Source organism: Naegleria gruberi (assembly GCF_000004985.1).
Source record: "Naegleria gruberi genomic scaffold NAEGRscaffold_31, whole genome shotgun sequence".
NCBI lineage: Eukaryota > Heterolobosea > Eutetramitea > Acrasida > Naegleriidae > Naegleria > Naegleria gruberi.
In genome coordinates, this window is record NW_003163296.1 from 183,555 (window position 1) to 211,317 (window position 27,763).

Genomic DNA, 27,763 nt, shown 5'->3' on the forward strand with positions numbered 1-27,763 from the left:
CGCAATCTATAAATCATCTTGCCACCATGGTTTTAATCTGATTTAATTTCCACTTTAAGATTAGGATTATGAATTAGTTTGAAGTTTCTTTATCAAAGTTCAATACTTTCCACCGGGTTTGCTAACGAAGTACGGGTTCAATGAAACTTTAAACACGAGTTTATTAAGCATTAATCTTGAGTCTTCTACCGGCTTGGGCTGGTTTTTTCTTCTTGTCTTCTACCTTTTTGAAACTTAGGGTTGGTTGTGCTGAATATTCTTCTAGCTTTACAAAACTCTCTGCTTCTCTAACCTTACGATCTTGTTCTGCTAAATGTTTGATGAGTGATATACATAGACTTTTGGTATGACATAAACAAACAGAATCAGGGATAATATCTCCATCTTCTATGGCAACAATTTCATTTTGAGAAGTAATAGGCCACAGACTATCCATAATAATATAGAAATTCAACCCAATATTTGTTTGTTGGTAGAAAGCAGGAATCAAGAACCTTATAATAAATCTTTTGAGAACTGTTGTAAGGTTATTGATATTGACATTGTTTTCTTGGCATGATCTAATAATTCTTTGCACAATATTTTCTTCCAACTCTATAGTATACAAGTCACTGAGATAATTAACTTCAAAATCAAAGATAACTTCTTCTACATATTCAAACAAGTTGACAATCTTGTTGAGAGTAAAATTAGCGAAAAACTGTTCCTTGTCATTCAAGTTGATTTTCCAATCATAGCAAAATGTAGAGACTGTAACATCAGGATTAAAGTTCACCAAATTCATGACTTCCAATAGTTTTTGTAAGGAACCTTGGATTTTTTTCAATCTTGGCAAGTCGTTGATTAGTATATTCACTTTGGTTCTTTCAGAGTCGTCCAGAGGTATTGGATTTGGAATTTTCTTTCTGGCGGCCATATCTGCATTGCTACCAAAAGATTCACCAATGTACTTGATTTTTCTCAAGTTTTCAAAATCCAATCGCTTTTTTCCTAATAAATACTTTGAGGCCAAAGCAAATTCAATCTTATCAAAAAGGTATCCAACTGTTGTACCTTTTCCATATTCATAATTTTTGTATGAAAAAGTAATGGTTAAATCTTCCAAGTATTCTGGGTTAATAATTACCAGATCTTTCTTTTGAGCTTTTTGTACTGGAATAGTAGGTAACCCTATGATACCATTAATAGATTTCAAAAAGGCAAGATTTGCTGATTTCTCAGCATTTTGTTCTGCAATATCTATAAAATTATTTTGTACTTCAGCATAGCCTTGCAAGGCAGCACAAATATACAACCCAAATGGCTCTTGCTGATCTTCTATCAAGAAGAATGATAGCATTTCTGTGTCAATCTTTTTCTTTGATTTAGGTTGTTTACATCCATAATTTACAGCTTTTTCTGCTTTCCATTCTGTAACTACCTTTCCATAGAGTTCTTTCAAGCCATTAGTTTCTGCATAATACTTCATTTCTGTTTTTTCAGCAGTTGCTCGTTCAATAGTGTTATCACATTTATCCATCAATAAATTGGAAAAAGTGATAAGGTCGAAAAGGCTTTCGATGTGATGTAGCTCTTTTTCATTAGTCAAGTAGGCTTTCAGGAAAGGATACAATTGTGCATTCTCTGGATTAGACATGAATAATGCCTTCATGCCTTGGACAGAAGGAGATGATGTAATTCTAAATTCTGTAAATTTGTTAATTTGGGAATTATTTGGCGTACATGTTTCTTCAATGATTGCTTGGAGACTACTGTTTTCTTCGGACCTGGTAGAATTCATTTTTATATCTCTGATTGAGAGGTTAATGTCTCCCAGAACTCTGGAGGTATATTCTATCAATCCATTTTCGAAAATGGCTCTCTTGTCCTCTGTATCTAACCTTTCATTATTTCCAAATAAATAATCCAAATTTGAAATAATACATTGCTGCAATAGGAAGCACAAATTTTCACCTTGTTGATCTAAAATTTGGGCCAATATATTCCAATCCTTAGCAGCTTTTTCATTAAAGTAATCAATAGGGTTATTAAGTTGATTCTGGATGAAGAAACCTCTAATTTCATCTATGCTAACTAAATTGATATCTAAGCCATTGAGGATAATTGAATTAATAAAGAATTGCCAAACTCTGAACATTGCTGGAGGGAATTGTCTTACGGTATGATAATCATCATTAATTGCAGACATTGTACATCCTTTTTCGTTGGATGAATCGGTTCCGTCTCTTTTAGCTTCATCAATTCTACTTCCTTGAATAAGTTTGTGACCTTCTCCTCCAAGTGTTGCTCCACATGTTGGGCATCTAGCAGTACCATTAGGTTGTCCACAATTTCCAATCAAATATACATAACCACAATTACATCTGTATCTACTGTGACCTCCATCTTTGGTGTTGATAGCCTTCAAAATACCACCTAAAATATCGTGTTCTGCTGTAACTACGTATGTGGAACGGACTGTATTTGGATTTTTGATGAAGATGGAAATAGGGTTTTCTGGTATGCATACAGCAAGACACATAACACTAATTCTAATAACATAACTGCAATCCCTTACAGTTGCTGATCTAAGTAAGCGTGTCACAAGGTTTTTTACAGATTTTGAAAAGCTTTGGAAGCTGCTTGCAAAGAATTCCACACAGAGACGTAATGTTGAATCGGTAATTTGTGAAAAGTGAATATTGTTAGTAATCAATCCCATCAATGTGTACAACAACTTTGGATTGGACTTTGCCTCTTGAATAAGTTCCAACATATCTCTTGTATTATTCAAGTAGTACATTTCATCAAAAGCTTTTTCTGCTTCTTTGTATCTAGGTAGTGACCTAAATATGTTATAACCAAGTGTGTCGAACGATTTGTTTGTTAAATCAACATCTAATGATCCAGAGATATCAGACTCCACAAATTCTTTAAAATCTAACCAATTATCGAAAGATTGTTTCACACATTTGAGAAGATAATTTTTTGCGTCTTCGTCTTGAGATAAATAATTGGAAATTATTGATCCAGAAATAGTGGTTTGAAGGTCTTCTTGACTTGAAATATTTTTCAAATGGTGTCTAATTGATGCAACGTAGTAGGCTCTTTCAATATCTGGAACTGACTCACTATTAGGAGAATTGATTTTGTTACCTAATATTCTTAATTCTTCTTCATTGGTCAATTCTTGGTCTGAAACCAGTTCTTCAAGTACATCTATAAACACATAGTAAAGAGGGCAATATGGGTTATTCACAAGAAGATTGTTTAGAACCCTCAGGTTCTCAAAATTTCCCTCCTCTAACTCTTCTATATGATCAACACAAATCTTATAGACAATTTGCGTCAAATATTTAACATCTTGGATTTCAACAAGTTCTCTACATACTACCTCCAATAACTCTTCTGTAAGCTCTAGTCTTGAAATAAATACCATCTTGGATTGGAATAGGTTTTGGGACTTTGATAAAATTTGCAATATGTTTTCTATTAATTTTGGATCTTCAAGATTGCAATCATAGCAGAGAATCTCTGTACATATTTGTTGGATTTCATATGGGTATTCCAGTAAATAGTGAGAGAAATCTTTCAAAATTTTTAACAAAGTAGCTGAAACATTCTCTTCCAACAATATTGGCAAAACTGTTGCTATTTTGTCTTTCCATTCATTGTTAGGGGTTCTAGTTCCGTCTTGAAGCAGAGATAAGGTGATTATATCAAGTAAATCATCCAAGCATTCAATATCCTCAGGTATCTCAATAGAATTTCCACAACAATACTTGATTAATTCTACAACAGCAAGTAATGTTTTTTGGTTATTCCAAACCATTAGTATTAATCTTTCTTTTGGAGAGAGTACTAAGTTGATCTCGAATAAACCAAGTATGATATTTTCGAATATTTGAGCGAATTCTGAGTTCAGCCCCAGTTCTTGAGCAGTGATTGTCAAAAAATCTCTTTTAAGAAGTTCTTCTGAGTAATCTTGCAGGCCAAAAACGCATTCAGATGACTCTATCAAAGAAAGAAGTAGAGGCTCTAACTGTTGTTCTTGATTATCACCTTTTTCAATACTGGAATTTTGTTTTAACATTTCCAACTTGTCTTTGAGTTCCTTATAGATTTCACATTGCCACTTACTATATGGAAGTCTCAAGCCCTTTATCAACATAATTTTAGAATTATTAGCTCCATTATTGTGGTATTTAGCAGTGATATTCTTCCATAAAGCTCTCAACTTCGGATCTGCAATGAAAAAGGTCTCAAGAGCTGAATGTTGTTCAATGAATTTCAAAATATTGAGCAATTTTCGTTGAACAAGGTCTTGCATTTCGTTTTTGATAGCATCTATCAGACAACCAGATTCTGCAAGCTTTTTCTTGTCAAGGGCAACATGTTTCCTCCAATCAAACTGAACCTTTTGCAATTCTTCATTAAGAATTTCTCCAATAAATTGTAAAAATTCGGCATCTTCAATTATCTTGGAAGATAATGTACTTATGTATTCAATATTTACGGCAAAGTAGTCTATCTTCATTAATGTTGCCTGAATGATATCTTTCAAGATACTTTCAACATTGTAAAATTCACTCGAGAACATATCATGGATATCTAATAAGTTGGTCTGGTCAAAATTAGGGGACAACTCGTCAATAGTCACTTGTTTCCACCCATTCATGAAATTTAATTTCCAATCTTCATTTGCATTCTCATAAATATCTCTGGAGATGTGTAAAATGAGGAATACCTTCTTGTCAGTCCTGTCAGAGTTTTGAATATGATGATCTACAATAAATTTTACCATCGGTACAAATTTACCATCCAAATGAGATTCAAAGTGTATGGTCAACAGCCCATTTTCTTCATCATTAAAGAAATCTTCGACTTTTTTAGCAAATTCCCTCTCTGTATTAAACTCTCTTACCCTAATGGAGGATAACCAGGTAAAGTTTAATTCTGTCAAAATATGTGAAAAGGTCATAATCATGTGAGCAAAACCATCACAATTGTTGTAGTAGTCTAATAGATTATTATGTTTGTCTAATTGGTATCTATTCAACCAGTTGTCACATTCTTCCTTAGATACGCTGGAATATGCCAATCTGACTATACCATCAAAGGTTGAAGTTGCGATCAGTGCTTCTTTGCAAATTTCTACACAGTGTTCTACTGAGGTAGTTGAATTAGTATTTGCAAGAACCAGTGATGATAGTGTATCTGAAGAATAGGATGGAAACATGTCGTTAACAGTAAAAACGTTACTATCTAAATTAGTAATATTTTCTACCCATTCATTTAAACGCATCACACATTCATTCACTTTAGATTCACTAATATTCTCAAAGTTAAGAATTTGTTTTTCGAATCGGTTCAAAAAAGGAGGATCACAGGTTGCCAGACGCTTTTGGTCAACTAAAACTATGCATCTAAAATTCTCGTTAACGTGGCACATAGGGTTACTATGTGGGCCAATAGCAATTCTACAATTTCTTCTTTTAGCGACATAAGTATAGTTTTGATTCAGCATATCGTATAAGCTGCCATAGACACTATCTAAATCTTTCAAAATCAATGTGTACCCTTCTTCCATACAATAAATAATCTTATTCAAAACCACATAGCTGTATTCTTCTGTCTTGTCCAAATTGAACTGACTTCCATAAATAATTTCAGGACTTCTATTAAGGAACTCTTTGTAATAGTACGTAATGATATCTAATGCAGAATCACTATTAGTAATTAACATTAGATGTCTGGCATTCTTATCTTCAATATTTTCTTTGATTAGTTCCAATATTGGCAAGTCTGATGGTACAGATTCAGTAATTGATGCTTTTTCAAATAATATTTTCTTGAAATTCATAGCCGAAGCTGAAAGACCTCCAAAATTTCTATCTATAGCTCTACAAAGACTAACAGCAAAATTTTCTTCTTCTTCAATGATAACACTTTTGACAAGTGAGTAGTAATCTCTCAAACCATGGAAATTGTTATATTTTTTGTTTGAAATAAATTCGTAGTAGGACTTAGAAAGATAATCTAATAGAAGTTCTATTGTATCTGTCTTTTCAATATGATTATTTTCAAATAAAATTGTTTTTGCAATTTCCTTTAGCTCATTTTCATCAGCTTCAGGTCTAGAAACATGGACTGCTCTGTTCATTTTTGCTGCGTCCAACCTCCAGTTTGAGATACCAACCACGGCAACATCCCTTTTCTTTGGTTCTAACAATGCGTGTAGAGCTTTTAGAGGGTTGTGTGCTGAAATTTCAGCTAAACCAATTTCATCCAAAATTACTACTGGTATAACTTTTTCTTCTTTTTCATTAATTTTCAAATATCCTCTTGCCTTATCAAATACCTTGAGAATACCCTCTGATGTAGAAGACTCTGAACCTTGGAATGCAATGAAGATGAGTTGTGGGAGAGTTTTGAAGTATTTATCTATTGAATCTTCTCCTCTTAAATTACTAGTCAAAAGTTGAATAGCTAAACTTTTGCTACAACCTGGCTTACCAACAACAAAAACAGGAAGCTTGTTCAAAATGCACACCAATATTACGAAAATATTTTCTTTCAAAGACCTATTCCAGGCAATATTTGGTGGAATTTCCATTCTTCTTAGATAACTTGTCTGCTCTTCATCAACTATCCTTACAAAGTCTTCTTTTGAAATTCTTGGTAAATGTTTACAAACAGTAGTTAGATAATTTTCTCTATATTCTAACTTTGCTAATCTAGAGTAATAACAAACAGAAAGTGCTAATACAACGCTAGAAATATCATATTTGTCATCACGTTGGTTTTCTTGTATCCACATGATTTGGTTTGCTTTTTTCAATGGTTCTGATCTTTTTTTAAGGGTTTCTAAGAAATACTGACACAAAACAATAAATCTATTGACGTCTCGCAAACTAACGCTAGAAGCATCTTCCAAATCTCTTACAAAAGCTTGGGATTCACAAATTATTGTGCAGAGAATATGTTTTGGAAATTGTATGGTTAATCTTCCAAGCATTGTTTGGATATAACTCATTTCGTCAGTTTGAGATAAAAAGCCATAATCCCAAATATAATCAATTAAACAATCAGGTAAAGGATTGACTCTATAAGCAAGGTCTGATGCTTTATCTTTTTCTAGAGCAGATGTATAAATATGCTTCCTTGTTCTATATGGATTGCATGCAGCAATAACTGAGATATTAATTGGTAGGCTGATTCCACGTATTGACTTTAAAGTTACAATTTCTGAGACCAAACCTAAATAGTCACATGTGTTAATTTCATCCAAGAATACCAAATGCTTTGTATTAGGATTGTTATAAGCTTGTTCTATAACTGCTTCCATAAAGCTGATAATTATGTCAGGTGTTGTTCCAGCATGGAAATTAAGTAAATTAAAGGAGGCACCTGTTTTTTTAGCTAAAAACTCTACCAGACTTGTTTTTCCACAACCTGTTTCACCTGATATCACAACTGGTATACAGGCTTCTACTCTTAATAGTATTAACATCATTTTCAACAAATTGTCTGCAGTCATGGCATATTGACCATCATACTCTGTAATAGATCCGGCCATCTTTCCCAACTCAAATAACAAGGCTTCTTGATTGAGAGAGGAGTAATCTGGAAGAGAAACTTTTTGGCTTTGCAAAGTGTCAAAAATATCGGAATGGGTTTGTTGAAGGAAAGACAAGTCTCTATATAGAGCTGTGATAGTGGAATCGTACTTATGGAAAGCAACAATAAGGTGATTACTTTCCTCCCATCTAACCATTCCAGATTCTTTAAACAACACCACATCTGATTTTGATCCCATCACATGATGTTGTTGTTGTTTTCTATTTCCATGCACAGATCTGGTTGAAAATTCAGAATACACATCCATTAGTACTTTAACTAGTTTGCTTCTAATTTTTTGGGATTCTGTAACATGTGTAATTTGTTGGGTTTTTAAGAAAACTGACTGAGAAAATTTGATAAATTGTTCAGCAAGAACATTAATGAATACGTGCATTAAAGAGTAATTGATCTCCTTCTTATTTTTAAAAAAGTACTTTTGAATCAAGAGTCTACATTCTTCATCAGATACAACGGTTGCATTTGCATTTGGGCCACTGAATATAATATCTTCCGTATCTATTGTGTCATTATCCAACGCTTTCAGGTAATTAAATGTGACTTGACTTCTAGATAATAATGATTTGTTGAAAACTAAATTTTCTAAACGAAATTCAATATCTTTCTTATTAATCAAATATGTTTCTCGAATGGTCAAGAAGTTCCAAAATCTGGATTGGCTCTCTAATTCAATAAATATATCAAGGTTATTAACAGGAATTTTGAACATAACACGGTCATCTATCACCATACCAAAAGTTATAATCTCGAACAAAAGATTATTCAGCAAGCAAGCATTTGATTGGGATAAATTTCTTATATCAATGTGTAAACAGTCTATATGTGAGAGATTCAACCTCTTTAATCTATTGCACAATTCTGCTCTGTTTACTGAATCCATAATAGGTAAATGAACCAGTTTTTTACGTCTACGGAGTGCCTCAAGCCTAATATTTTCTGTTTTTCCGACACCAGATACATCTGATGAGTAAAGATAGGCTTTTGAAAATGGTTGAATAGCTTTAGTAGTGGTTGTGTTTGGAATATTTTGTAGGAATCGTTTGAATTGGTTTACAACATAGCTAGTTTGGTTTCCACTGGTATCTATCAAGCACAGTGAGCTCTTTTTTTCTAGATTAAGTTCTTTGAGTCTATTAATTTTATCAACTAGTTGAGCTTGAAGTGAGAACGAAAGCTTCTCTATTTGTGCTATGCAATATAGATCACCAGATAGATTGTTAAAAAACGATCTTGAAACAATAGCATTAAGTGGCTGCCAAGTAGTACCATATTCACAAAATAGTACTGTGGAGGGTTTAGGAAGGCTATTAGTGAAAATTTTCAGGATTGTGCTAATGAGCTCTTTGTTTTCCACAGATAGGACTACAAAAGTATTTCTAAAGTAGGATGATACATTTGCATCAGATTTAACCTTATTGTGAAAGATTTTATCCAAAATCTTACCCAATCTTTCTAATCTATGTTCCATGTCTAATAGCTGTTCTTGTTGTTGGAATTGTATCAATTTAATTTCATTCTTGGATATTGGATGGATAAAATTTAATAGAGGATAAACATCATCTACTGTGCCATTTCCAGAAAAATACCTTTCCAACACCCAGAATCGCTCTGGAGCGAAGAAATTCAAAAAGAAATGTTTTCCTAAATAATTATCCAAAATGGTTTGCCAGTTTTGTGTTTCCGTCTCAATTTCTTGGATATTATCTGGCAATGCATCGAAATCTATTTTTTCAGAACAATAATCCTTATTGTTTCCCAAAGCTTTCAAATTGTTAATTTTTGTTAAGTAATCAAAAGCAAGATCACAATATTCTATAAACATTTCCATATCATGGAAATTTCTTTCAAGAGATTGGTCTTTTCTTGAATTTATAATCAACAATGCTCCGCTTCGTAAATCTTGTATATCAGCTATACTGACTTGTTTTACCTGGTCGTCATTACCATTGTAAAGCAGAGATAAAATATAGGCAGTAACATTTTCCAATGAAACTCTAAAATAGCCAGATTGTGTGGCATTGTAAATTGTTTCCTTTGTGAGCTCTCCTCTGTTAGCAATAGAGTCTAGCAGATTTTTCAAACCGTTAATAGAATGATTTGAGCTTTCGACCTTCACTACTAATTTTAAATCTACAACAATATTTGATAAACGGTTACAAAAATCTTGGATGCTTCTATATTCCTGGCTAATGATTGGCCTGATTAATTTGCTGGCCTCAATCAAATCTGCCACTGTTTCTTGCCTTATAAAGTTTTCTCCCAAATCTTCAACTGCATTTACCAAAGCCATAATACTTTGTTGATCAGTCTCCTTAATGAATTGAAGGAGTGGAGAAGAAGTAGACAAGGCATCTAGAAAAAGACAGTCCATTCTAGCAAGAGAATAGGTGCTAATTATTTGCTCTACACGCTTACAAGTTTCAATCCAATTCGATTCTAAGCTCATATTCTTGAATTCATTTAATTCATCAATTTCAGTATCAATATCACCGATGTCAAGAGCATTTGAGCCAGTAATCTCTATAATTTTTTGAACCAGCTCCATTACCTGTTTTGTAAAGAGAAGGGTTTTCAATTTGGTAGTAAGTTCTATTACTTTTTCATCACTTGCGTCAACAAGATTACCCAAAAATTTCACTTCATTTGTAATATTTTCTTTTTTGATAGCTCCTAAAATTTCAATAACTTTGGAGGAAGGTAGTATTCTCCCCTAAAAACAGTTCATAAGAAAAATGTGTAAGCTCTACACTTATAGCAGAACCAAGATCGATTATATCACTAACCAAGCTAGTATGTTTGCTTGTTCTCGCTTTAAGGAGTTTGGAAAAGGATTTTGACTGCTTGCAGCAAATGATAGTCTTCAAATTTTTGTTTTCAGCTCCAGATACAGATTGATTTTGGAATTCTGAAAAGCTCATCTTCATCATGCCATCATATAAATCCTTATATTTCTTTTTCATCTTTTCGAAATCAGAACAATGGGTACAGTATGCATCAAGAATTTTTCTCATATCATTGATGTGTTCTTTGTATGTATTGATTTGTTGTATCATATCAGCAAGACTTTTAACACAATCCTCTCCGAGATATAACTTCAATATTTGATGATCATTGTTGTTCAAATTTTCAATTTTTTCCACTGTTACAGCTGCAAGGTTCTTCTTTAAAAAGTTAATCTTTGTGGTAATGTTCAAAAGTTTTGGCTCTGGTTTTAGAGTAAAGTACTTAATCAATAAAAACCAAGCATTGTCTTTAAACACTCTTTCCGTGTCCATCAATTCTAATATCTTCAAAAGGATGGCACGTAAGTGAGAAGTGTTGAACTCCTTTCCGCAACAAACACCATCAATGACATAAAGGTACAAGGGTACTTTTTTGCTTTGCAATTTTTTGATAGTAATTTTAATCACTTCAACCACAGATTCATCAAGAAATTTAATTGGCAACGCACACGGTTCGTTGATGATCGTCTTTAAACAAAAATCCAACAGTGACTCATCAGTTCCCTTTTTCTCCAATCGAGGGAGAATAACCTCATGCACAGTATCTAGAAAATTCTTTCCAAGATTTACGGTACACAAGTGAAGATAATAAGTTAAATCTTCTACACGTACACCTCCGAAAGTAACTCTAGCGGCAAGCCATTTCTTCAGCTGATCTTTCAATTCATTGTTTTGGAATTTTTTTATAAATTTGCAATGGTGATAAAAAACTTTACAGTCTTTTCATTGTCGGTCAATTGCATGGTGCTAAGAAGTACTTTTAGTTTGTCTTCCTTCTTGATTTCAGATTGGTCAATGAGTTCTTGAATTCTGATCAATTCTGTTTCATCTTCCAAATCAACCTTTTCAGACAAAATCAATGCAACCATTTGTGTGTCAACAGATAAACTCAACTTGGGATAGTTTTCTCTAATTGAGAACAACTTATCCATGTTGGATTCTGTACCAATTGCTTTCTTGAACTTGTCTTTAAATTCATATGAGTTTGAATATTCTGGATTCAGTTCTAAAATGAAATCAAGATACGTCATTCTAACTGGTAACGAATTCAAGAGGAAACGTGCCACTGCACCAACGTAAGGACTATTCAAAATGGCTTGCTTCTTTTTCATAAGGTTTTCCATTATCTCACTCAAAGCTCCTTCGTTTGTTATTAAGTAATTAGTATGATTGTTCTTTACAAACTCATAACCTGTAATTTCGGTGTAATCTGAAGACAAAAGTCTTAAGGCAAAATCAGGAGTGAGACTGATGGCAATTCTGGTGAGAATAACACCTAAACATTTGGATATTGTTTTGTATTGCTTCATTTCTGAATTAAAGGGAACAGCTAAAAGAGAGTTGAAAATCAATTTCATATCATTAAATTGCAAATTGAATAGAGCATCTGACAATCCAAGTAGAGTACATATGATGAACCGAGTGTTAACATCTTCTGGGGTTAGGTTCTTCATAAAGGTCACAGCATAATAGAGATCAAGTTTTTTGTTTGATTGGACGAATGATGTTAATAAACTTTCTAACTTTTCATAAATGTTTCTACCTGTTTACAGATATAACACGGCAATATTCTACAAGTCCAACAGTATGGTTTTGGTCGAACGCAAAACTATATCTACTTTCACCAAGCATGACCATACAAGGTCTAATGTCATTGCCAGTGAAAAATCTATTTACTACATTCTTGGAAACGTGCATTTGTAAAACGACAGAATGGACATATGGATCAAAGTTACCTCTCATTACATAAAATTGTTGCCCAATCGGTTCCATCTCTCCCAATTTTCTTTTTCTATCATCAAAAACCTCTACCTTGCTGTATTGATTGTTCTCTTGCCACAAATAGATGGTTCGTTTCAAGAATGCCTCATTGCTGACAATAGAACTGGAAGAAGTTGCTACCTGGTTGTCTTTTGTAATTGGAATCTGAATCAGTCTTTTGGAGCGAGTACCCTTTCTGAAAAGTTTCGATCTTCTTCTCTTGTTGCTGATTTTCCTTACTCTCTGATACCACTGAAACAGTCTGTTGTTCGATTGTTTCTGGAGGATCTGAAATAGGAGGATATTGAACCTTCTTTGGTTCACTGATCGTACTGTTTTCGACTGCTGGTAACTCATTACCAATAGTCTGATCAGTATCAATGTCCATATTATCATTCGATTGGTTACCACTTGTTTGATCGACTGGAGGTATGTGTGTTTGATCACCAGATGAAGTGCTAGTTCTAGGTGTTTGGGATTCGGTTGATGGTTTTGGAGGGCCTTCAGAATTCCCAACCCTATTCTCCTCTTGCACAGTTGTGGAACTGTTGGGAGGATTAGCTGTTAACATTTTTTTTGAGATGATGAGACGAAACGTGATGAAGTGTCAAAGTTTTATTTACCCAAAGGTTTGGAAACTGTTTGCCTCTCTGATCTTTGATTGGTACATGAAGAAGTTGCGTTGTGGACGCAGGTTGCCAATCCTCTTGTGTTCGAATTACAACAAGTGCATGGTCCTAAACAGACGAAACAAAACTTAAGTGAACAATTACTGCATAACATGTGACGACATCCTCTACCACTATGAGTATTTGGAGTAAAGAAGTCTGGACACAAACGCATTGAAGGCACTCCTGTAGCAAGAAATGGAGCTGATCCGTTCATTGAAATATTCTATTCGAATCACGTTTAGTTACAGATGGATCAATTACGGATAATGAACCAATTAAAATACTTACAACTGTTTTGCATTTAGAGGCTGCGTCTTGTTTGTGTTCATTCATTTTTTTGTAATGAAAACTTCACGTTCAAGTCATCAATCAAATATAAAAAATGGAATGCTCATCATGTCACTTTGTGCTGCCATCATCAATGTTTGTTGGTTTTCCATTGAGTGATGACTGTGATCACATCACCACTTCTTGTTTATCTGTAGTTAGTTTATTAGTACAAACATATATTTAACAAAATTTAAGTGTTTATTAGAAATGGATAAATGTCCAGAAGATGGATTTCTCCTTCCGGAACAAACCAAGGATTTTATCTCAAGATCTTTGAGAGGGCAACAAGTAGAGGTGAATGATCAAGAAATTAATGTGATTGAAACTCCACAAGTTGATGAACCAATCACTGTTCAAATTTTGACACTTGGTGGCTCAGTTTGTCAAGTTAAAACTAACAAGAAGCACTCAATCATCACATTGAAGGAAGAAATTGAGAAGTACATGGATATTCCAGTTGGTAAACAGTCGCTCTTCTTTAGGAATACAGAATTGGAGAATTACAATAATGGTATGTCAAGAAGAGTGGGAGATTTTGGAATTCAAGATAATGACAAGATCTATCTCTCCATTTTAATGAAGGAAATTGATGTTGGAGACAATATCAATGCAGTGAAAGTTAGATTACAATGGAATTGGGTTAATTCTCGTGATTTCTTGGATGGAATCGTCTACGTTCTCGATGGAAATAACAACATTACAGCAAGACTCGATTATGATAACAATGTTTCTCCTCTTTGTGGAGAATCAATCTTCCACAAAGGAGACGATATTGACAATGACAGAAAATTAGGATGTCAAATCATTGGCATGAACCTTGAAAACATTCCAATGTCTGTTCAAACTATTGTCTTTACTTTGAGCTCATACAGAGCATCTTCTCTCAGCTCCTTCAAGAATCCTCGTGTTCACATCGAAGAGGAAACAAGAGGTCAACCATTGGCTGGTTGTGATACTGATGCGATTAAATCTCAGGCAATTATTGTTTGTGCTTTTAGAAGATCACAACAAGGATGGAGAATCATTCAAATCAATAGAGAATCTTCAGGCAATGCACAAAATGATTCTGCTCTCATAACATCCATTATTGATGTTGTCAGAAATTTGTAGAATAAACTTTATTAGAAGAAACTAAAAGATGAACCATCTTTGACACCAGAAATAACAATATGATCACCATCAAATATTCTCAACTTTTTCAAGCTATCATTAAAACGATCATCACTATTATTAATAGAATCTTGACTTTCCTGTACGTAGAGACTCATCTCTGAGCTATTGAGTTTAAATTCGATTCTTGCTGTGGCAGCAACTTCAGAGAGAGTTGTAGTTTCGGCTACTGTGATTTCCTTCTTGGTATTGTATTCAATCCAAATCTTCATATTTTTTATTTATAATTTGCTTGGCAAGCTACGGGTGAATCGTGATTCTATTTGGACCTTTAGGATAATTCACGTTTCGTATTTGCGTTTACAATGGGAATCGTGAAACAAAAACATAAAAAAATGTCTGATACGCTCCTTCTCAGTCGTCAATTTAGTGTGTTTGGTGCCAATGAGACTCATCATATTGAAAACTGCAAGCTTTTGATCATTGGTTGTAATGGATTAGGCAATGAAGTTGGTAAGTTTTGTTTCGTCATTCATTCTCACAACAGTTTTATAGCCAAGAACTTGATCATGGCAGGTGTGAAGAATGTTACTCTATTCGATCCGAAGGGTGTAGAATGGAGAGATTTATCAGGTCTTGTAAGTGAGAACAATTCCACTTTTTCGAATACTTTTGTTAACATGATTATTCGAAACGTACTACAGACATTTGTTGGTTCGATTACAATGAAAACCAGAGCCAAGATCGTAATGGATTATTTGAAAGATCTTGCTCCCAAAACAAACATCAAGGAATCAACTGCAAAGACTTTTTCTGCATTATGTCAAGAAAGTTATCTCAGAGAATTCACTTTTGTTGTTTGTTGTGGTTATCCTCTTTCTTTGAATTCTAAACTTAACGAAACTTGCAGAAAGGTCGGTATACCTTTCCTTTGCTGTGATTCAAAGGGAGTTTTGAGTTATGTTTTTGAAGATTTGGGTGAAAATTATACCTACATTGTTGATGATGGTAAAACAAATTATGACACCTCAATTCCTATTGTTTCCATTCAAAAAGTTGAGAATTCTGATAACAAATATCAAATTATGTGTACTTCTACCTTGAGTGATGGGGTTCTTGTTTCATTCCATCAAATTGTTAACAAATCAATGGGTGAGGTCAGTGTTGAGGCAAAGAATGACAAGTCAATTGAAACTTCTGAGCATCTTAAAGAAGAATCTATTGATAAGGCTGCAACAACGTCTTCTGCCCCTGAAGTGAGTAATGAAGGGGAAGTTGAAACTGAAAAGCAAGAAAACATTCCACTTGAACAAACAAAACAAAACGAATCCAATATGAATCCTCAAAATTCCCAAGTCGAAGAAGAGGTGAACATGATGGAAATTCAAGAAAAATCACACCACCTCCTCGTGAAGAACTATTGGTCCAAAAATCATTCAATCTTCCTACTGGAAAGTTTAAAATTTCCAACTCTTCCAAGAACTGCTTTACAATTGAATGTGAAGATGAAATTAATCCTGAATGTTATGAAGGAGGATGTTTCTTGAAATTGGTACGAGAACAAAAAAGTGTTTCCTTTGTAAGTAGTTTTGAGTTTTTTCATGTTCAATTTGACAATGTTAATTAGAAACCATTGGAAGAATTGATTAATCATTCCAAGGACAGTTTCTTTTACAATAGAAGAAAGCCAATTGACAATTTACAACTAATGTGCTTGAAAGTATATGATATCTTTGTTCAAGAAAATGGACGTTCTCCACTTCCATGGAACACTAAAGATTGTACTCAATGCAAGGATTTATCAATTCAGCTTATCAATTCCTATATTAATAATGATATCGTTGAAGACCTCAAAGGTTTAGAAAGCAAAGCAGAGCTATTCTTTAATACAAGCCAGCAAATATTGCACCATTGAATGCCATGGTTGGTGGTCTAGTTGCCCAAGAAACCTTGAAATCCATCTCCAGAAAGTACACTCCTCTCAAAGATGATCGAGCCCTTAATCAATTCCTTTTCATTGACAACTTTAATTTGGGTGATACTTTGGAAGAATCAATAATGAAGGAAAATGTTCAAAATCTTAGAGGAACAATCTATGAAGGTGTTTCCCCACTTCTTACTGAGAGGGCAATTTCACATTTGAACGGAATGAATGTTCTTGTGGCTGGTGCAGGTGCTGTTGGTTGTGAGGTTTTGAAAAATCTCTCTTCCATGATGGTGAGCACAAACAAGAACTCTTCGATTCATGTAGTTGACTATGATCGTGTTGCTCCTTCAAATCTCCACAGACAAATTTTATTTAGAGATTCAGATGCCAAATTAATGGAATTTAAGGCTATTGCTGCGAGTAGAAAGCTCAAGCAAATGAATCCAGATTTGAATTTGATTGCCAAAACTGAGAAATTATGCTATGAGAGTGAAGAGACTGAATTTCCTGAACAATTCTGGCAGAATGTCAATGTCATCTTTTCATGTGTTGATAGCAAGGATGCAAGAGGTTATTTAAGCGATAAAGCTCAAATCCTTCACATTCCCATGATTGAAGGTGGTACTGAGGGATCTAAAGGTTCCTCTCTCATCATTCACGAACAAGTTGCAGGTTATGGATCCTACATGAATCTGAATGCTTCAAGAGAGGAGGAAGTTGTAATCAATAATGCATGTATTCCATCCTTTGCAATTTATAAACCAGAGCAAGCCATAAGAAAGGCAGTAGAACTTTTCACATGGTTCTTTAAGGAAAATGTTGAAGTTGTGAATTTGCTTGGCAAACATGATCTTTCTGATGAGAAGGTTAAAGAAAATTATGAAATGTATAGAGATGGTCTTGAGAAACCAGAAAAAATGTCCAGACAACTCTTTAATATATTGTTTGAGGAACAAATTAATGAAGCTGCTGCCAAATATAATGAAATCAATGAGAAGGGTAAGTTGTAAAATGTTGGAATTGTTCATAACCAAACTATTCGAAAGATGATGTCAAATTATTGTTGAGAAAACCACCCATTCAAGAAAAATTCAATGCTCATGACGAATCCCATTTAAGATTCCTCAAAGCATCCAATGCTATCATTAAGGAATTTAAAATCAAAAAGAAAAAGCTCACACCTATCCATTTTGAGAAAGATGAGGATTCTCATTTGGAATGGATTGTTTCCTGCTCTATTCTATTGTCCAAATGTTATGGAATATTCCATAATGGAGAGAGAGAATTTGTTAGAAGAGTTGCTGGACAAATTATCCCTGCCATCATTACAACCACTTCAATGGTCTCAGGTTTCATGTGTCTCAATTTGTTCAAGTATGTCCAGACTGGATATAAGAATCTCAGTAATTTGGATTTTAATACTGCAAGTAATGGATATAGTTTCCATCATTGTGTTCAAAAACTGAAGAGTCCAGTCCCTGGAAAGTTAATTTCCAACTTTGAAACAGTTTCAGATTTTGTAATTTATCCTTCCACAACAATTACTGAATGGGTTGACTTTGTAAAGAGAAAGTATGAAATTGGAGTTGAAAAGATAACAATCTATCCAAAGTTTGATGTTTATGACTTTGGATCTCTTCCATGGGGTGAAACGTAAGTTATTTGCAGGCAATCTGATTTTATATTCGAAACCATTTCTAGATTTTATGAAACTTTCAGCAAGAATAGAACAATGCAAAAGAAAGAATGGATTACCCTCATCAGTGAGACATACATTGATGGTTTTCCATACAGTTTCAAAACTCAAGTCAGAGTTTCTGTTCCACTCAAACTGCAAAATGTTGAAGGATCGTGTTATTTGAATTCTGCATTGCAAGTTTTGCATTCATGTCATGAATTTGTTGAGCAATTGAGAAATAGCTCACCAACAACACCTGTTGCAAAGGTTTTGAAATCTGTTTTTGAGGATAACTTTTCAAGAGTAAGTTTTTTCTTAATTCATGTTAATTTGAACCCAAAAAGTCCAAAATTAATGAACTCAGACGATTGACAAACAGATCAGACAAATATTCAGGAGATACACCAGTAAGTTTTTTTTGCCTAATCATCATCAAAATATTCTAAATAATAATAATATTGACAACTAGAAATATGTGAGATCAATTTTTACTGAAATTTTAGGAGAGGAAGAAATTGATAGTGAACTCATCGATTGTAAACTGGTTGACTATTTCAGTTGGAAATCTCCTCAAATTTGTGATGTTTGTGAAGAGTGTCAACAGTCTATTAGAGGACCTATCAGACCCATTTCCTCTCAAGTTCTTCTACTTCAAGGAAATCCAAAAGTTTCCACTGAACAATTACTGAACAATAGTTTCTGTTTCGATTCCAATAACAAGTGTCAATGTGGAGGTAAAATTTTCAGACACAAAATATTCCAATCCTGCCCAGAATATCTTCTCTGTGAAATTGAAAATCCACAACAAAAGTGGATTCCAAACAATTCTATCGAAACCAAAGTTTATATTGAAACAGTTGACTGTACTTATGAACTAGTTGGTGGAGCCATTTATAGTGGAAATAGAAGTGGTGGACATTGGAGAGCCTACTCAAAACAAGCTTATGGTTGGTTTAGTTGTGATGATTCAATGGTTTCCTATATTGGAACAACTATTCCAAGTTCATACTTGTTAGGAAGTGCCTTTGTGGCATATAAGAAAGTTGGCAATGATCCAACAAATGAAGATGAAATGGTTGATGAATAAACTAATGTACAATTTATTGACAAACTAATCGAATTGCCTTAGTTTCGTATGATGTTGTCGGAGAACACTCTCGAACTATATTCATTAATATTCGTACAAAAACTGGAAATTGCTTTTGAAACCAGTTTATTCAACAACAATCAAACTAAACATAAAAAAATGAGTTTATGTATTGGTGGTTGTGGTTTCTATGGAACACCAGAACGTAGAGGATATTGTTCTTCATGTGAAAAAAAGCATCCGAATAATAATTCAAGTAATTTAACAAATGACAGCTTCCAAAAATGGAAAGATGAGCATGATAAACAAAAAGAAGAGGAAGAAATTCTAAAGAAACGTTCTGCTGAATATTTAATTGAAAATCAACAAAAGAAAGTTCGTAATGAGCCTTGTGTGAAATTTAACATGTCGGAAGTCAGTATGTTGACAGATGGTGGATTATTTGTTGAGATTGTCAAGTTTTTGGAAGTTTCTGATATGTATCACATTATGCTGGCTTCAAAATCAATGAGTTCATTGGTAAATAATGAGTATATTTGGAAAATTTTATTCGAAAACAAATATGGAAATGAGGAGAAACCAATAGTTGGAACTTGTTATGAAAATCTCAGAATGAGAGGAAGGTTTACAAGATCTGAAGTGTCATGGAACTATTTCACTGAAAATCCATGGGTATTAGAAAAGTTGCTCACCATTAAAATTACCAAAATTGGAAAAATTGGAAATCTCAATTCACCATTGGATCAATTAATTCCTCCCTCAATTAATAGACAAAACATCACTCAAATAATCAAACATTTATGGCAACCACTCAAAAATGACCTTCCACATCTTATTGAACTACTCACACAAAGAATCAAAAATCTCCTAGTTGTCAGAGATGAATTATCAAGATGGCATTTGATTTATGTTTTTAAATTACAATCAGAGGATGAAGAGGAAGATGAAGAGGATGAAGAGGAAAATGTTAGGTTTCTCTCAGGAGGTCTGCCTTACCATCCAGGAAACTCTGGAAATGAATTACAATTTGATTGGTGGGGGAAATGTCCAACCTCTCTGAAAAGTTTCATGTCAATTCATAATGGATTTGGTGATAATCCAAGTTTGGATTATAGTAAGGGAACTTTTGATAGTTCAGTATTTGTGAATTATCCAAAGTTTGATGGATTGGAAGTTTTGACGTTTCATCATGGTGCTGATTTGGATCAATGTAAGTATGATAATATTGTAAATTATTGTAATTTTCAATGAAATTGTAAAGGTTTTGTAAGAGATTCAGGAAGTTTAGAACTAGAACCAAAAACTGGTCAGTTCTGGAGAAGATATAAAGGTCGTCCATCACCTGAGATTTCATTTTACAAATTTATGGATTCGTATTATTCACAAGCTTTTCAAGAATAACCGAAACATATCTATTCACTATCTGGCCATGACATTTTCGCAATAAAAAAATGTCGTTAATCATTGATGTTGGTTGCTATCAAACAAAGTTTGGACATTCAGATGAAAATTCACCTAAAATTATTTCAACAACAATTAGTGGAGAAAATCAAGAAGTGGAATATTTTGTAGATAGTAATGGACAATTAGTATCGGAGAAAGTTGGAGAATTTCTTGAAAATGTTTTTGGAATGGATGAGTATCCGGTTGTGATGAGTGAAAATCCATCATGGGAAAAGAAATTAGCTGATAAAAACATGTTTGAAATTTTATTCGAAAAGTTTCGAATTCCTTCTGTGAATATTGTTAATGAAGCAGAATTAATCATGCTTGAGAATGGAAGAACTAATGGATGTGTTTTAAATTCTGGTCATGGAAATAGTTATGCTGTTGTGGTTCGAGATGGAAAATCTGTAAGTGAAACATTGGTGACAAGTGAATTGGGTGGACGAAACCTATCCGAATATTTGAAAAAGCTCATTTTGGAGAATAGAGGAATGGATATGAATCAATCTATTGCATTCACCAAGTCTCTTACAGAATTGAAGGAAACTTTATGTTTAGTTTCGAATGATTATTCGTATGATATACAGCAAGCAGCAGAATTTGAAGAAAGTTTCTCCCTTCCAGATGGAAACTCAATAACTGTTGGATTGGAACGTTTCAAATCTTGTGAGGAATTATTTTCTCCTTCTCTCACCGAAACCATTGGTTTTCCAGAGCTAATTGTCAACTCGATTGACAAGTTGGAATTAGAATGGAGAAGAGACACATTTTCTAATATTGTTTTGGCAGGAGGAACGACAATGATTCCAAGATTTATGGATAGATTAAAGAGTGGTATTAAAGATTTGATTCCAACTGCCACTCCTGTCAACGTGAGAGGTTATTCCAATAGAATTCATTCAGCTTGGAGAGGAGGCAAGATATTGGCAAATTTGATGAATGGAAAATCGACATTTGGCATGAATATCAATAGGGAAGAATATGCTGAAAGTAAAAGATTGAATTAGATTTTTGATTCTACTTCTTGTTTTTACAAATACATTGATGGAATATCCAATCTGATAATTGACATTCTCGTGAGCAGTAGTACACTTTTTTACATTCACCACATCTACTCTTCACTCCATTTCTTGCACAAAAACAACATCTTGAAGGTTGACTTGTTTTGGCAGGATTGAAAGGTGTGTAATCTTCGGCCTGAAGGTCCGTTGTGCCTACTTTAAAGGTAATCTTTGAATCCTTTTGAGTGGATAAATGCATTGCAGTAAGCAGGTTTAAACAACCATTTTGAAGGAATGGGTTTGTTCCCATAGATTCTTTCATTGCCCAATCTAATAATCCCAAAAATAGAGGATCATTCGTGATTCTAAAATCTTCCATAATATCTGATTTGTAACAAAGTACACCAATTGTGGATACAAGATTTGCTTTAAGTCTCTCTGGACCAATCAAGCACATTTTTACAAAGTACAACAATCCTCGTTCAGTATTCTTGAGAAGCATGTTTGCTAATTCTCTGCTTTCACTAGATAGAATTGAGAAGGATTGGGTGCTATGTCTAAATAAAGATACCTGCTCATCACTCAAGTTGTTGGTTTTTGGAGGAATGTGGTGCTGCACAGCTTTGATTAGTGTTTTAAGAAAATTCTCCTTCTCACTGTCTGACATTGTGCCATAATTAATTACAAAACTAAGAGCACGAATGGAATAATTTACGAATTGAGTGTTGTACTTTTGATAATTTTTTAAGTAGCCATACGTTCTCTCCATAATCTTAAATTGTTTTTCAATTTGTTGCCTCATTTCGGGTGGCACATTTTGAAGTATTCCGAAAATGACAGCCAAAGAGTTTTCATTTGTTTCCCACACAAGGAATTCCATATTATCAAGATATTCCAAAGCCATTTGAATTCCTTCCAAATTGTAAACTTCTTGAGGGAAATCCCATGAATAATATTGTACAATATCCATTAGTAATCTAGTAATTTCAGGATCTACAAGTTTGAATCCGGACTTGAGATTTTTTTTCAATAGAGAAATAACATGTTCCATACCATTTGCATTATTAAGCATGTAGTGAACGTGATACCTCATCTCATTTTGATTAGCAAATAGTAGACAAACATCTTTGAATAGAGGGGCACCAAGTTGTTGGATTTTCACATCTTCTTGTATAAGTAAGAAAATTGAGTTATTAATCAAGTGTCCAATTAATCCTCCTTCAAGCTTAAGAAGTACCTCTACGTATGATGATCCACCATACCAGTTTCTGATGGATTGGGTTGTTAGTGCAAGTAAGCTTTTCTTTTTGAATCTGTCTTTACCAAACATTATCTTGGAGAAGAATTTATCAAAACATTTTTCTTGATTCAGTTTTGATTTGTTATCTTGGCTCATAAACATGAACATGTTAGAATAGAAAATATTGAGGTAGATAAGATCTTCATCACTAATATCATCAGCATGTTTGATTAACCTGCACCACTCCAGATCAAAATTCATTTTACACAACCTCTTCATACCTTCCGAGTCGAGTAACAATTCTCCCAATGTATCATCTTTGCAAGATTTTCCGCTGTTAATTGCAGAAATAGCCCTTTCCAATAATATCTTCATTTCTTTAGAAAACATGCCATCAGAGAGCTTGTTAAATGTTGTTGAAGTTGGAATGTGTTGATTTAACTGAGACAGATTTTCATCGCCTACAGTATTAGATGGAAGGTTGTAAGGCTGAAACATTATATTAGGTTCTGTGCTTGTTGTTTTGTTCTTTTTCTTTTCTATTTTTTTGGAAGCCTGTTCTACAGATTTTCTAATATTCTCAACATTGTCAAGTACTATTCCGTACCCTCTGACTGCTTTTTCTAAAGCATTGAACGAACTAATATTACCAGTATTTGCAGCAATCTCAATACAGTTACATCCTTCTTTAGTTTTTTGCGTCATTAGTAATTGAGCAATCTTAATTTTATCTTTCATATCTTTACTTGTCTTTTCAAAATGGCTGAAAATTGCATTTACCAGTTCTTCGTTTCCATGAGATGCAACATATATCATAATAGAATTTCCTAAACTGTCTATTAACATAGGATTGGCTCCAACACTCAATAAATATAAAACCAATTTTGGTCGATTACTCATACAAGCTGCGTGCAATGGTAAATATTTCACACCATTTGGGACTTGGTTTACATTAATTTTTTGCTTTCTATATCCCAAAATCAAGCGAACTATATCCAAATTTCCCTGCAGACAAGCCTGTACCAGAGGTGTTAGCTTTGTAACCTTTTTTTCAATTAACCATGGTATGTTAATATCTGGGACAGCTTGACTTTCAAGTAATATTTTCACACATGTTGCATGACCCTCAAATATTGCCATATTCAAAGAATCAGAAGATGGAATTACTTGATTGTCCAAAAGAATTTGTAAACAATTGGTATTTCCTTTAGAGCACGCCAATGCAGACAAAGTAAATAGCTCTTCATGAAGGTACTGGTTCTTGGATAACGCTCCAACTTCAATTAATGTCTGTGTGGCTTGAAAGTGGCTATGTGATACACTTACTGATAACGGTGTAAGTTTTGATTCATCTAATAAAAACTGGTCTGCTCCTAATTCTGTTACAAGAATATCTATTACTTGGGAATGAATACAGTTCTCACAAACAGAATGATCACAGGATGGTTTTCCAATCATACTAAAACCTCCCATATCTTTGGTAATAGGTGAGTTACCACTTGCTGCCAAGTGTAGAGAAGTGCTCCCATAAGAATTTTTCTCATTTACATCCAAATATTCCATAAAATTGTTATCAATAAGAAATCTCAAAGAATCCACTGCTCCTGTTTCTGCAATCATATGAAGAAAACCTTGTCCCTTGATTTTAACCTTTGAAATTTCTTCCTTAGTAATGATTTTCCCAGTGAAAAGAAATGAATTCAAGATAATTTCCAATGATTCTACAGAATTCCTTGATAGTGAAATAACAAAAGGAGATCCACTTTTTTCCTCATTGGACATGAAAAGATTCTTGAGATTAGTAGCTTGAGATGGATCTCTGATATACTCTTCATATAATCTTTTCAAAAGTAAATCTAGGAATGCAGGCTCAACGAGCAAACAAGTCATTTGAAGAACATTATACTTGAAAGGTGGGCTCGTTCTCTCTTCCCATCTGCATCCTTTTTGTAAGAGGAACTGAAAAGCTTCCTTATTATCTACCAGTAATGCTACTAGCAAAGCATTCACACGAGAAGTAAAACCAATGTCAATATTTGCAGTTGAATTAACATCATGCTTGTCTTGTTCCACGAATTTTCGTAAGCTTGTCATGTCACTATTGACAATAACCTGAAAGAATGGCGTTAATGTACTTGTTAATCCTTTGATTCTTTCCTTTAGTTCCTCCTTTCCAGTTTCAAAACTGTCCAATTCAGACATTGTAATTCCTTTCTTCAATTTCTTTCGAATTACTCTAATTTCCTCTTTTAATTTCTTGATCAACTCAATTCCTTCCTTATTGTCAGCACTACCGTCAGACTGCAACAGTTCCAAAGCATCGGAACATGTTTTTGCAGCCTGATCATAGTTCTTCAATAACTTCAAGCTGGTTACTTTTCTGTGGTATTCTTTTCAATGCAAGCCTCACTATCATGGAGAGCATTGTAGTAATGACCCAAATCTATGTTTGCTTTTGCCCTATTCGAATAACTTAAATGATCATTCTCATCAAGAGCAATTGCTCTCGAATAAGAGTTGATTGCCAGTTGCAATTTATTGCTTTTCATCAGAGCATTTCCTTCTTGTCTATATTCCTCGGCTGTTTTGCCCATTTTTTTGTTGTCTTCTCCATACAACATGATAATCCGAATAATTGTTAGCCATCATCAACTTTGTGTGTATACAACCACAACAGCTTATTCATCTTCTTCTTTACCGTTACGAAATTTGATATGAAGATTTAATCCATTTTTTAAAAAATATTAAAATTTCCATTTTAAAATTCAAAAACAATAAAAATGTCCTTTGTATTATTGCAAGTGTTGACCGTTATTCCTGTGGTGGTGCTTTTCTCTACTATGGATGCACAACAGGCTCGTTTCTATGCTAATACATTCCGTTCCATGATGAACAAGTATCAGGAGAAGGCTACAGAGTTTCAAGATGAGTACAAGAGGATGATTACTAATAGTCGTGATGGAAGGAAACAAATTACATCTTTATCATTATCATCATTGGAGCAACAACAACAACAAATTCAAGAGTTTGATCAAGTAGTGGAAGATGTTATGAGAACATCAAAATAATTTATTATCAAAATTTTAGCTAGGAAGAGAGGAACAAATCATATATATTTACAGGTTGTTATTTGTACAATATTCATTTACAAGTCGTGAAATTCTCTTCAGATGGCCAATCTTCTTAATATTGAATTTATCCCGATAATCATCAGTGGTAAAGTTTTTAAGCTGGTCTACAGTGATCAACTTCTTCTTGGCGAAGACTTTCACATATTCTCCCATTTCATTGGCATTCAACATGTCTTCTACGAGATAGGTTGGTGGTTTAGAGGTCTGAATGGAAACCACTGGTGATGATTCATTACTCAATTCAATCACTCGTGTAAGAAGGAAGGTTATAAATTCAGGTGTCTTTTTGAAGGTTGGCATAATTTCATTATTGAATTGCATTTTCAGTGCTAAATCTATTTTCTCCATACATCTATCGATGGATTCTATTGTTGTAAGATGTGAAATATTTTCCTTTCTGGATGGTGAGAAGGAGGTGGATGATTGATATACAGATTGTGCTAATTGTCTAATAGCACTTGGTAAATTTACACAGGTTTTACTTTCCATGTCGATGAAAGTATTGTAAAAGTTTTGGAACTGTTTCACTTTGAGGGAGGCAATTTCACCAAGTTCTAAACTTGATGTAGGAGAGGTAATTTGTGGTCTATTCGCTTTGAATAATCCAAAAGGAGATGAGGAAGTAGATGGTGAAGGTGGACTCGATGTAGTTGGAGAAGCTCTCTTTTGTGTATTATTCGAATAACTATTTCTTATCAGAGCAATATGTTGTAGACAAGAAAGCATTTCTTCATTCTTTCTTCTCTTGAGATATTCCTTCAGAACTTCAATACAGTCATCGTTCAACTCTACAATTGCCTCTATTGAATGATAGAGTTTGAGTTGTTCCTGAATGGCACTTGGTGATCTACTTGTCATTTCCTCACTCTCCACCACTCTTACTAAGTGGTTATTCATAGTAGTAGTGGTAGTATTAGTTGTGTTAACAGAAGAACACGACATATCCAATCGAGGTAGAGTAGCCATCGTTATCATTTCTATGGAGCTGATGTTTGTTGTTTTTTTAATGATTTGAAAAGCCAGACGGAACCAACACATCAGTTTTAAAGAATCATTTGGTGATCTTGCATAATCTGGTTCTTAAAACGTTGAGGGCAGTTGGCGAATATTTATACTGACGAGCTGCTATTTTAACATTGTTTTGGTTTTTGTGAACGATTGTGACAAAAAGACAATTTTTATTTGGTAAATTACCTCGTACTTATAGCAAGATCCGGATGCGGCACTTGACTAAATTTTAAAAGAATATTCGAAAACGATGAATTCGTATTAACCATACATTTTGAATATTAGGAATCAATCATATGTTTCTTCCTTGATTGGTAATTTAAACCAATCAAGGAATTGCATTGCTTTGCAAAGATGTTGTTGAGAAACATGCCCTTTTAACTTCGTTCAAATCTAACCACACCGTGGCCATTAATTGTCAAAATGAATACCACAGTTTGATGTTTTGGTGAAACTGAGAGATATCCAGCGCCAAAATTGCAGCTATTGTCCTTTGTCTATTATAATAATGCATTCAAGTATTGCAACAAGTTTACTGTAGTTGGGTTGTTAACTGTAAAGAACAGAAGCATGCCCAACAGGGAAGAGTTCTACATAATTTGATAATAACTGCTGAATGATTCGGGTAAAAGAAATTGACACGATTATTTTCGCAATTGGTATAATTTTTCACTTTTGTATATTGGTTTATTGAGCTGAGGATCAATGAAGTGTAGGAATTTAAATATGGAAAGTAATGGTTGTTCTTGTT

General features: G+C 33.9%; 9 protein-coding genes across 9 annotated transcripts; 3 read left to right on the forward strand and 6 right to left on the reverse strand.

Moving 5' to 3' along the window:
• Positions 1–141: 141 nt before the first annotated feature.
• On the reverse strand, positions 142–10,066 carry NAEGRDRAFT_80150 (uncharacterized protein; the record flags this gene model as incomplete). The annotated part of the gene is made up of 1 exon (XM_002675903.1): positions 142–10,066. The coding sequence occupies one exon, from the start codon at positions 10,064–10,066 to the stop codon at positions 164–166; it is 9,903 nt and encodes a 3,300-aa protein (XP_002675949.1). The 3' UTR covers positions 142–163.
• NAEGRDRAFT_80151 (uncharacterized protein) lies at positions 10,057–10,895 on the reverse strand (the record flags this gene model as incomplete). The annotated part of the gene is made up of 1 exon (XM_002675904.1): positions 10,057–10,895. One exon carries the CDS (start codon positions 10,893–10,895, stop codon positions 10,299–10,301), a length of 597 nt encoding a protein of 198 aa, XP_002675950.1. The 3' UTR covers positions 10,057–10,298.
• A 410-nt stretch (positions 10,896–11,305) lies between these two features.
• Positions 11,306–11,980, reverse strand: NAEGRDRAFT_68891 (uncharacterized protein; the record flags this gene model as incomplete). Its single annotated transcript, XM_002675905.1, has 1 exon — positions 11,306–11,980. The coding sequence occupies one exon, from the start codon at positions 11,978–11,980 to the stop codon at positions 11,306–11,308; it is 675 nt and encodes a 224-aa protein (XP_002675951.1).
• Positions 11,981–12,073: 93 nt separating this feature from the next.
• NAEGRDRAFT_80152 (uncharacterized protein) lies at positions 12,074–12,954 on the reverse strand. The gene has a single exon (XM_002675906.1). The coding sequence runs from the start codon at positions 12,777–12,779 to the stop codon at positions 12,162–12,164; it is 618 nt and encodes a 205-aa protein (XP_002675952.1). The 5' UTR covers positions 12,780–12,954; the 3' UTR covers positions 12,074–12,161.
• A 637-nt stretch (positions 12,955–13,591) lies between these two features.
• On the forward strand, positions 13,592–14,494 carry NAEGRDRAFT_49954 (uncharacterized protein; the record flags this gene model as incomplete). The annotated part of the gene is made up of 1 exon (XM_002675828.1): positions 13,592–14,494. The coding sequence occupies one exon, from the start codon at positions 13,592–13,594 to the stop codon at positions 14,492–14,494; it is 903 nt and encodes a 300-aa protein (XP_002675874.1).
• A 395-nt stretch (positions 14,495–14,889) lies between these two features.
• Positions 14,890–19,205, forward strand: NAEGRDRAFT_80153 (uncharacterized protein; the record flags this gene model as incomplete). The annotated part of the gene is made up of 9 exons (XM_002675829.1): positions 14,890–15,007; positions 15,050–15,132; positions 15,199–15,861; positions 16,122–16,350; positions 16,392–17,420; positions 17,468–18,074; positions 18,123–18,402; positions 18,444–18,506; positions 18,569–19,205. 9 exons carry the CDS (start codon positions 14,890–14,892, stop codon positions 19,184–19,186), a joined length of 3,690 nt encoding a protein of 1,229 aa, XP_002675875.1. The 3' UTR covers positions 19,187–19,205.
• Positions 19,206–19,345: 140 nt separating this feature from the next.
• NAEGRDRAFT_68895 (uncharacterized protein) lies at positions 19,346–21,200 on the forward strand (the record flags this gene model as incomplete). Its single annotated transcript, XM_002675830.1, has 4 exons — positions 19,346–20,396; positions 20,448–20,559; positions 20,727–21,039; positions 21,120–21,200. The coding sequence occupies 4 exons, from the start codon at positions 19,346–19,348 to the stop codon at positions 21,198–21,200; spliced, it is 1,557 nt and encodes a 518-aa protein (XP_002675876.1).
• Positions 21,201–21,649: 449 nt separating this feature from the next.
• Positions 21,650–25,075, reverse strand: NAEGRDRAFT_49958 (uncharacterized protein; the record flags this gene model as incomplete). The annotated part of the gene is made up of 1 exon (XM_002675907.1): positions 21,650–25,075. The coding sequence occupies one exon, from the start codon at positions 25,073–25,075 to the stop codon at positions 21,650–21,652; it is 3,426 nt and encodes a 1,141-aa protein (XP_002675953.1).
• Positions 25,076–25,989: 914 nt separating this feature from the next.
• Positions 25,990–26,970, reverse strand: NAEGRDRAFT_49959 (uncharacterized protein; the record flags this gene model as incomplete). The annotated part of the gene is made up of 1 exon (XM_002675908.1): positions 25,990–26,970. One exon carries the CDS (start codon positions 26,968–26,970, stop codon positions 25,990–25,992), a length of 981 nt encoding a protein of 326 aa, XP_002675954.1.
• Between the last annotated feature and the right edge of the window lie 793 nt (positions 26,971–27,763).